We start from the raw sequence: 10,912 nt of genomic DNA on the forward strand, positions 1-10,912 counted from the left end.
GGGGAACTTGTCAAATTTCAAAGTAAATGAAATTTCAACATTAGTGTGGATCTGTGAGTAGTTTTGTAACTCTAGGAGGGGCTCTGGAGACTGTGACTGCTTACGGTTCACACGGTAACCAAAAGACTATGACATACACAGAGGCCAGTGAGGTCATAGAATGCAAGCTTTAAAGTAAGTGAATCACGTGGGCTTCATTTAATTTTAAAAGAAACTTCTGAGAAGAGCTTAGAACAATTTTTTCCCCCCGGAGTGCCGATTCCCAAAGGTACTCACAGAACAATAAGGTGTGACTGTAATGGCTGCACTGACTTGTCTTTTGGACAGCGTTAGAAGGGACATAAAGAAGGTGGACAGAGAACTAAGGCAATTGAGATGCATTGACGAACTTAGCACACGATGCCTGTGCGACCTGTACATGCACCCCTATTGCTGTTGTGACTTGCACCCGTACCCGTACTGCCTGTGCTATTCAAAGCGCTCCCGATCCTGCGGACTGTGCGATCTCTACTATCCGTGTTGCCTGTGTGATGTCAAGCTTTACTGTCTTCGACCATCCTTCAGAAGTTTGGAGAGGAAAGCCATTAGAGCCATAGAGGATGAAAAGCGGGAGCTTGCCAAGTAAGGGAACTTATTTTTAGACTTTTATAGTTGGCATATTAGCCCTATAAGTTGGGATGGGGGGGGAATGACCATCAGTTCTTGAACAAAGAGGAAAAGGGTTCATGATAATGACTCTTGTGACTTCACAAAGATTTAAGGGAAGAGGGGTAAATGGATCCATGATGGGAGTTGGAGGTTCTCAAAAGACAATGTAATGACGTTGATTGGCAAAGGTGGTGGTGGTTTATAGTGGGAGTGCCAACATGATAAATAATGTGGTTTTAATGAGGCAAAGAAACAGGGGGTGTCATTAAAAAGCTATCGGTAGCAGCAAGCTAAACATTTTTTCTGGTTATGAGTAAAGTGAATTGAGTATATTTGGACTTTCAGAAATGACTACAGGAAAAGTAATAATAATTGATCAAATCCTTAATGTTTGCCGGAGGCTTTGAGAGCAGGGGAGAAATTGAACAACAGAAGCATTTCCTAGGTTTTGTAGGAAAACCTTTCTCCCATCCCCCATCTCCAGACAAAGACCTGAAATTTATCTGGAGTTGTATCTATTATGTTAGTCTCCTATCCAGCCCTAGTTAAGATTGTACAGATAAACTATAGAATGGAGAGTCACAGCTTTCAGAATGGATCGGCAAAGGTCTTAATGAATCAGATAATTTGAAAACCACTTTAAAATTTTTTTATTTTGATTACATTTTCTTTATTGCCTGGAGAAAGCCTTCCTTTTCTACTGTCCTACATGTCCCATTTAGGCTGTTACCATTGATGAAAAGATTGAAAACACTGTTGCCACGGTTAAATAAATTATGGTACACCCATATACTGGAGGAAAATATAGATGGAGCATTTGATGAAGCATTTTACATATTGATGTATGGTTAAGTGAAAAAGTAAAGTGCAGAAAAATGTATTTAATATGCTAATATTTACTTAAAGAGGAGGAGCATAAATAAGTAGATATATGATAGGTAGGTAGGTAGGCAGATAGATGATAGAGATAGATAGTCCCTTGACAACAGTGACATTGATGTCTTATTGGAAAGGACAATTGTCTGGGTCATCAGCCATTAAAGGTCAGGAGTGAACCCCAATAGCCTGGGATGGGCTATCACTCATACATTTATCTACACTCTCTTTGAATCAATTTTTATTTTAACTCCTCAAGGTATCAGGTTACATAAATTGCTCACACTGTGAAGCAGGGTTTCTTTTTTAAATACTTGATCCAAATTCAGGGTTTCTTCTGAGCAGGTCTGCACTCACTCTCCACCCACTCCCCCTGCACCCTTGAATTTGCCTTTGACCCACGCCCTTTGAGCCTCTGTCTCCTGGCTGCATCCCTAGCCCCAGACTACCCAGGTGAGAACACCTCCCTGTCCTTACCGTCTGGGCTCTCCACCCCTTCTCCAGGAGGCCCTCTTTCCGGGAGAGCAGTTACACAACAGAAACCTTAACTGTAGTTTGTACAAGAGGAAATGCTTTCTTTGGTGCATGATACTTTTCCTCCAGTGCCGGTTTTTTTCTGACTTTTTTTTTTCTGTACCTACAGCAGTATAATGAAGCCACATCTCTTAACAGATAGCTCCAAGTCCAGTTTAGAAATGTACTCAGGCTTGCCCTCTTGTATCTCCTGGGAACCACTTTTCTTCCATTTACACTACTACCTTGTGAAACCTTCCAATGGTCTATTTCAGACAGCTTGACATTTCACTAACCAGAAGGGCTGAGTGTCACCTGCAAGCCTAAGTGTCCAATTTTACTGAATACAGATGAAAACATTAAAGTCTGATCGCAGCTCCAGTCCGAGAATTCCTGCTATTTTTTCTTCCAGTGAAATGCCACTGTCTTCTTATCTCTAAGCCAGTTCCTGATCCATAACTAAATAGATCATGAAATATCATGTTGATTGAATGTTTAAACAATCTTTGGTGTGAAACTTCCCGGCTTGAGGCTTTTTGAGTTTAAATATCATTTTCGTGTGGCCTTTTACCCATTGAAAGAATGCTAATGGGTTCATTAGGCAGAACTTTTAGATGCCAGCTGTGTTGTTCAGAAGGTTGTTTATCCAACGGGAAGGTAAGACCCCCTGGTCTGCAGTTGCCCTGGCCCCACTGGAGGTGCGTTTCTGCCGGAGAGCCGATCCGCCCTGTCTCTGGGCACTCTAATGACTGGTAAGAAGCTTTGGCTGACAATTTCTCAATTCCCCGGTAAGTTTTTGAGCACACTTGAGTGTTATCTGCTGTGTGTTGGATGGGGTGGCTGGGGATGGTGTTTTTATGAATGTGCATAGAAGGTCCAATCCATTCCCATTGTTTACTGAACAGCTATTTCAAAAGACCCCTCGGCAGGGGGGACCGCATCATTGTCTATAGTAGGACCCAAGGAAGCATCCCCAGGCTCTAGGCCCTCAGAGAATCTTCTCATTCGCTCCACTCTCTCACTCTGACCCAGAGGCCATGTTCCGTTAAGCCGTGGAAAGTCAGCAGAGGGGAATCCTTTGGAGCTTTATGGCTGTGAAAGGTTGGTTTTCCACTGAGAGGAGAGCTCCCTTACTTCCCTTGGATCTCTGACCCTGCCGAGATGGCACCAAGTTGAGTCCCTCAGTTTCCTCTCATCAAAATCTCTTCATGCTCGCAGCTCTCAGAGCTAAGTCACGCTGTGACTGCAGGGGAAGGAGCTGCTACTCTTCCCCTGGTGTGGCTTGTTCAAAGATACAGGACTTGGGCTTGGTCTCCTAAAGCCTCAGATTTAGGACAAGTTCTTGTGGTAAGCAGAGCCTGGAACAGCCAACAAGAAAACTGCTGGTTTAGGAGATTCTCCCTTTACTGATTGAAAAACCATTGCCAGCATGGCATGTTCACTTCGTTCCTGTAACATCCGTGTTGGGCGATACCATTTTCGTCATCTTATAGATGATGAAACTGATTCAGGGAAAACATTTTCAACCACTAGAAGAGGATAGAATGGAGACTTGACTTGAAGCCAGGTTTGCCTGAGTCTGGAATCCATGTGCTTAACACCAGGTCAGTGATTCTCAAAGTGTGATCCCTGGAACAGCAGCAGCAGCCATACCTGGGAACTTGTTAGAAATGCACATTCTTGGGCTCCAGCCCAGACCTTCTGAACCAGAAACCCTGGGGGTGGGATCCAGCCATCTGTATATTAACAGATGCACCTGGCTATGCACCTGATTATGCCACCCTGCTCCTTGATTGGTGAAGATTGTTCTTTGCTCTCAATCCAAAAGTCTGCCTGCTTGAACATCACCTGAAAATTTGGGGAAGAAAGGAGTGGCAGGAAGAGAAGAGAAGAGATAGAAGAATGAAGAGAATGGGAAAGATGCATTGGAAAGAAGGAATGGAGTTTAAATGGGTCTAAGGTTGGGAAGAACAAGCAAAGTACTCCATGGATGATTCGAGGAAGATCTGTCTCCCTTTGCTTCAGGGTATAGATAGGCATTTTGGACATCTTCATTACTTTATTCAACACAAGACTGAATCTGATTGATATTTTTGTGAAGATGGCCAAATAGATAGCTCAGCAATGCTGGGGACAGTTGGTTTCACTTGCAGGTGAAACACAGCTTTAACAGTGAGCAGAGGGGGCAGCACAGGCCCCACCTGTTCTCTAGCTTGTTCTCAGCTTCAAAAGCAGCTTCTGTAAAGAATCAAAGGGGCAAATTTCCCTAAGCTTTCTGTGGCTAAACTTCACTGTCATGTAACAGAAATGCAGGAGGCAATCTCCCCGAGCCCAGGACCCCACAGAGCCATGGAAAATCCCTTGTGGGGTGATGAATACATTGGCAGGTAGGATACAAGTTGCAAGTTTGTGGTTGAGTCTGATGAATAAAATGTGGCTCCTGCAATTTCCCCTAAATCCACATAACCCTACTAATGATCCTAGATATAGAAGCAAGAGGAAGAAGAAAACTTGGCTTGGCCAAGACTTTCCAGGCAATTTCCTGAAGACCCACATTTGTGGGGGCCCCCATACAGCTACTATGGGGACAAAGGGGACAAAGTGACTCAAGAATTAGAGGAGAAAGAGGGTACCCAAGGCAATAAAATCCATGAATTGTACCCTGGAACTCAGGTTGCTAAGTTATCTCCTCTTGAGATAACTCTGGAAGCTGACTTGGGCTTACAGATCTTGCCCCCAGATCCATCTCCAGTGGGCAGGAGTGTTTTTTATCTGGGCCCCTGGCAATCCTGCTTGGTGTCCTGGGCCCTTCTTTGTGAGGCCCAGCCCAGTTTTTGCAGCTGGATCACACTTTTCTTATCTTGTACGGGAAGATCTGAGTTGAATGGAAGAACTTGATTCTTCAGCCCAGGCACACACCAAGGGAGATTCCTGGGAGATTCCCAAGGGCACCTGTTCTGCTCTGAGCCTCAGTCCTGGCCTTGGCTGTTCCTGCTTCAAGCTGGTGGTCCATCCAAAGAGGTCAGTGCCTAGAGCTGGGGCTGGTTCCCTGCTTCCTGGTGATTTCTTCCCTGCCCACCCAGGGAGAGAGAAGTGCTTGTTTCCCTGGTTACCTCGGGAGATAAAAGATTTTAAAGAAGGTCCAATTCACTTCCTTTCTCCTTAGTGTGGCCTACAGATGCCTGGCTACCTCTAGGTTCTTTGGGGTCAGGACTGGAAATGGAACAAATACCCTACAGTCCTCTGGATGCATTGCACAATTTCATTGTTCCTGTTTGCTTCTGGGTCTTCTACAACTGAATGCTATTTGAACATTTTGTAGACAGCACCCCAAGTGTTTTGGTCTGTAGCCATCAGTAAAGTTCTCACACTATTGTTAAACAAAGCATGTTTAGGGCTTATTGAATGGAAGATACAGATTAAGAGCATGTACAGCATGATTTCATAAACACACACATAAAACTCTCTCTCACTACACACTCATACACAGAAGAAAGTCTAACACCAAAATGGGTATTTTTAATATATCCTTGTTCCAGTTTGAATGTATTATGTCCCCCAGGAAAAGCCATATTCTTTGAAGCAATCTTGTGGGGCAGACATTAGTGCTGATTAGATTGGAATCCTTTGAGTGTTTCCATGGAGATGCACCCCACCCAACTGTGGGTGATGACTCTGATTAGATATTTCCATGGAGGCGTGGTCCCACCCATTCAGGGTGGGCCTTGATCAGTGGAGCCATATAAATGGGCTGACAAACAGAAGGAACTCAGTGCAGCTGAGAGTGACCTTTTAAAGAGGAGCTACAGCCAAGAGGGACACTTTGAAGAAAGCACAGGAGCTGCAGATGAGAGACAGTTTGAAGACGGCCGTTGAAAGCAGACTCTTGCTCCGGAGAAGCTGAGAGAAGACAAATATCCTAAGTGCAACTAAGAGTGACGTTTTTGAGGAACTGCAGCCTAGAGAGGAACATCCTGGGAGAAAGCCGTTTTGAAACCAGAACTTTGGAGCAGACGCCAGCCACGTGCCTTCCCAGCTAACAGAGGTTTTCTGGACACCATTGGCCATCCTCCAGTGAAGGTACCCGATTGCTGATGTGTTACCTTGGACACTTTATGGCTTTAAGACTGTAACTGTGTAACCAAATAAAACCCCTTTTATAAAAGCCAGTCTATCTCTGGTGTTTTGCATTCGGGCAGCATTAGCAAACTAGAACAATCCTATATATATATATATATATATATATATATATATATATATATATATATTTTGCTTCTCTGTATTTTCTGAGTTTCCTACATTTAGCTTTTATAACTTAGGCAACAAAAAGAAACCGAGAATAAAATTCAGTAAAAAAAATTAAGAACTATTACACCTCTAATCAATCCCCCAAGCATAAAGTTCAGACTCCTCAAACTAGAAGAGATTTTGGAAATCCCACTCTAAAACCTCCCTTTGGAGGCTTGGAGATATAGGAAGATTTGCCAGGAGTGTCTCTTAAGACCCAGCTATCTTTTTTTTTTAAGGGATAAAAAGACCATTTTAGAACATTAGGATGTCTTTGGAAGGACCAAGCAATTAGAAAGAAAATGGATCCTGAGCAGGGCCAGATTATGCTGGGCTAATGCCAGCTTACAATAGCTCAGTCTACCCAATGGTTAAAATCATAATATTGACATTGAACATACCTGAGTTTGAATCTAGACCCTGCCATTCACCACATTCATCTTCTATTAAATGGTGATATTTAGGTCCACCTCACAGGGTTATTGTGAAGATTAAATGAAATAATGCCTTTAACATGCTCGGTGCTTTCCATGATGCATTGCAAGCAAAAGAAAGACAAAGCCTTAACATCTATTGAATCCTAACCATGTGCTAAGCACTACTCTAAATACTTTCCATTTATTAAGTTTAATCCTTAAAACGTGAGGATGGGTTACTATTATTATTCCAATTTTACAGATGTGGAACCTGAAGCCAAAGAGGTTAAGTAACTCATCCCAGGTCATATAGCTAATAAATGGCAGAACCAAGACTTGAACCCAAATACCCGTGCTCCAGAGTCTGTGCTCCTGGACGCTCCCTGTCACTACCTCTCAGTGTATCACAAGTGGTCAATTAGTGGAGCTGTTGTTATTATTTCCTTGTATTAAGGATTCACACAGTAGGGCCACTGAGTAGCAGCGAGGCAGCTCTGTAGGAACCATGGAGATCCATGTCTGCTGCTCCAGGGGGTCAGAGCTTGCTGTTGGGGCAATGAGTGGCTGGGTCACAGGCAGTGGTATCTAGCTATCAGCTGAGGTAAGGGGAGACAAAAACCCTGACTTGTTGAGTTTTTCAATTTCCATGGTGTAAATACTCTCACCTTGGTCAACTTCTAGCTATCAACATGAAGTCACTGAATGAAGAGTTGGGAAGAGTTGCAAGATGGTCGGAGCCCAGTCCGACACAGCAGTGGCGGGCCATTTCACATCTGATGCACTGACTCTCTGGATCCCTGGCGGGGCCGGCTGTCCACAGGCTGGGGCTGCCTTTCCACAGCAAGAGTGAGGTGGCCAGCTTGTGGCCAGCTGGCACCAGTAGGGATTCAGGCTGGTGCATTCCTGCCATGTAAATTGTTGATGGAGCTTTCAGGCTGGATCTCTGTGTGATTCCCCAGTGGCAGCACTGGAGCTGGGGATGAGCAGGACAAGGCTCCAAGGCTGACATCTATCTTCGAAATGCAGCTTTTGAAGGGTGCCTATTAGTTGGATTCTACATTTTTAAGAAGCTTGAGGTGTCAGTATGTGATATAACAGTAGTAATAGTAATAACACTATTAATGATAATAATAGTAATAATGATATTGATAACTAAATGGGACTTAGAATGTTAAATGTTAAGTAAAATAAATAATCTTATCTAATCCTCCGGATAGCCCTATGACATAGATACTATTACCTCCATGGAACTGATAAGGAAACTGAGGCACAGAGAGATTAAGGAATCTGCCCCAGGTTCCACAGCTAATAAGAGGTAGAGCTGAGATTTAAATACAAGAGAAAGTTCTGGAAGACCACACACTTATCAGTTGTTAACAGAGGCTTACCTCAAAAGAGTGGGATTTACAAGGGAGGCCTCTCCCTTTTTACTTTATACACTTCTGTAAAGTTTGACTTATCACAATGAGTAGTGTTTACTTTTGTTATTTTTTTAAAAATAGAGCTGAAAACATTGCTTCTCAAGATGTGTGTGATTCTGAAATCTGAGCTTCTTCCTCCCACCCTTTTCATTTTCTAAATTCCAGACTAAGAAGAACAACAAATAGAATTCTGGCCTCCTCTTGCTGTAGCAGTAACATTTTAGGATCAGTGAACGTATGTGGCTTCGAGCCTGACCAAGTAAAAGTTCGGGTGAAGGACGGAAAGGTGTGTGTATCAGCGGAGCGGGAGAACAGGTACGACTGCCTTGGATCGAAAAAGTACAGCTACATGAACATCTGCAAAGAGTTCAGCTTGCCCCCCTGCGTGGATGAAAAAGACGTCACGTACTCCTACGGGCTCGGCAGTTGCGTCAAGATCGAGTCTCCCTGTTACCCTTGTGCATCACCCTGTCTCCCTTGCAACCCCTGCAACCCCTGCAACCCTTGCAACCCCTGCAACCCATGCAACCCCTGCAGCCCGTGTGACCCCTGCAACCCATGCTACCCCTGTGGCAGCCGATTTTCCTGTAGGAAGATGATTCTGTAGTGTGTGAACCCGTGACTGAGTAGAAATCAGTGGTATTCTAGCCAGGCAGCTCTTCCAGTGTTTCTCTTCCCCTTCCCACGTTCCACGTTGTTCATGTACATAGGAAGCTGAATACATAACTGCAACTCAGGTGGTGTTGTGTGAGTCTTTTGGTTCAACCGACTGTGGGAGCCCTGCCCAGTTAGTGGGCTCGGGAAGAACAAATGGGTGGGAATGGGAGGTGACATGGTGAGATCCGCCCTCCCCACGTCCTCTGCAATACCCAACAACCTCCAAATTCCAAGAGATGGTTTTCAGTGGGCATCCTCAGGCACTCTTTTTCCAAATGATCCAGGGAAACAGTCTAGCCCAGAAATCAAACCGTGAAAGCAGAAATGGAGACCAGTTAGAGTGGAAGGCAAGCACTTTTTTTCAAAGCTATTGCCTTAGGAAACACAGGAGAGAGTGACTCCCCAAGCAAAATGCAGTTGGGGGTTTTATAGGGGCAACAGAGTACAAAAGTATTGGGGAAGCAAGTTCACTGATGGAGGATGGGATTGTCACAGAGCTTGTCATTTTTCAACATTCCTGTGATTTTTGTGATTGGCTCACTCTGGTTCAGGGTGGTTTGCAACCTTCTACTCCACAGAATTTATTGCAATTATCTGCTTTTCTCAATTCCTAAAACTGCTCTTAGGTACAGAAGTTCAGGTCAAGGTTTACGAGCAGAGCAGTACAGTTTTCACGAGACGATAGTGCAGTTCACTTGAACCACCACGCATCCCCATGGAGATGACCAGGGGCCAATTTTGATGGCCAGGACAGAAATAAGCATAAGAGGGGAAGAGAATGACTGGGAGAAATCCATGAGGACACTGCTAGCTTCAAGCCTGACTGCCAGAGAGAACATAAAACCCTCAAGATTGTACAATCGTCCTTTCTTTAGGCTCAGCTGTCTGTGGGTTGAGGTGGGGTTTCCACACTTGGCTGCTCATGGGACTCACTCAGGGAGTTATTAAAACATGGATGCCTGGAGCTCATCTCCAGAGATTCTAATGCAATAGATTTGAGGTGCAGCTTGAGCATCCAGGTTTTTAAAAGCTTCCCAGGTGATTCAAACAGGCAGCTAAGGTGGAGGACCTTTGGATGGGACTTGAAGCTCTCCTGGCCTTTTGTTTAAGGGCTTCCTTCAAGTTCAAGATTCAGGAATGTTGGCTTTCAGTGAAGGGAACACAGGGGCGATAAATATAGGAGTGAATTAAAATTATATGGGGTGAATAAAAAACATGGAACATTTCAAAAATTTATTATTTTGAACATTTCAAAAATTTATTACTTAGCTAAAAAGGTATGAATGAATATATCAGTGTGGACCAAATTGTAGCTTTACCCGTACAAGTGTCATGCCATGTTTTGACCACATGTTCATAAACATTCTAGCTTCTAAGTCACAAATTTTTGAAAATGATCAATTAAAAACAAAACCACCCTGTCTGTGGTCAAGACACCGCAGGGGCGGAGAGTTCTCTGAACAAGTAGCAAGCTCTGTCCTCCGGAAGGCACCATTCCAGGGCGCTGGGGACAGTTCATTCTTCTGTCCACCCACCCACCCACCTGCTGTCCAGCAGTTCGTCCAGCTAGTAGGCCTACCAGCCAGCCATTTATCATTTTAAATGACAGGTACTGTGCTCTGAAACAGGGATAGAGAGGAAAAATACCTTGTCTACAAATGCCTCACATAGTAATTAAATCCAAGTGATGCTACAGGGTTGGGGGTGGGAGGGTGGAGAATTTCAAAGAAACTGAATTTACAAGGAAACTCATTTGAGCTAGGAGAGGCCAGAGGGGCCTTCCAGACCAACCTGAGGCATTTCCATGGAACACACTGTTGACATCACAAGCTGGCAGGTTCCTCAGCAAAGCCAGAGGCCACCCCTTGGCTCAGAGCCTGGCCTGGGGTGGCTGGGTTGTCTTAGCCTCTTACTACCCTCACAAGAAAACACTTGATAAAAATATAAGTACTGAGATATTGAGTCTCTGTTATGAGTGATGCATGGGGTCAGGAGCTATTGTCAAGGAGCTTCTCGCAGGTAAAGACAAGACTGTAACACTCATGATACAATTGACAAGACACTTCACAGTATAGAGTCAAGAACTAGTTGTAT

At 44.1% G+C, this 10,912-nt stretch overlaps 1 protein-coding gene across 1 annotated transcript; it reads left to right on the plus strand.

The window, feature by feature from the left end:
• Positions 1–298: 298 nt before the first annotated feature.
• On the plus strand, positions 299–8,768 carry ODF1 (outer dense fiber of sperm tails 1). The gene is made up of 2 exons (XM_037803529.1): positions 299–621; positions 8,327–8,768. The coding sequence occupies exons 1-2, from the start codon at positions 299–301 to the stop codon at positions 8,766–8,768; spliced, it is 765 nt and encodes a 254-aa protein (XP_037659457.1).
• Positions 8,769–10,912: the final 2,144 nt, after the last annotated feature.

The sequence above is a fragment of the Choloepus didactylus genome, chromosome 14 (genome assembly GCF_015220235.1).
Source record: "Choloepus didactylus isolate mChoDid1 chromosome 14, mChoDid1.pri, whole genome shotgun sequence".
Taxonomy (NCBI): domain Eukaryota; kingdom Metazoa; phylum Chordata; class Mammalia; order Pilosa; family Megalonychidae; genus Choloepus; species Choloepus didactylus.

What these genes read in the sequence shown, in the direction of transcription:
- ODF1 (XM_037803529.1), top strand. Translation starts at nt 299, where the DNA reads ATGGCTGCACTGACTTGTCTTTTGGACAGCGTTAGAAGGGACATAAAG. An exon ending in GAAAAGCGGGAGCTTGCCAA is followed by an intron (nt 622 to 8,326) that starts GTAAGGGAACTT and finishes TCTAAATTCCAG; the next exon opens with ACTAAGAAGAACAACAAATA.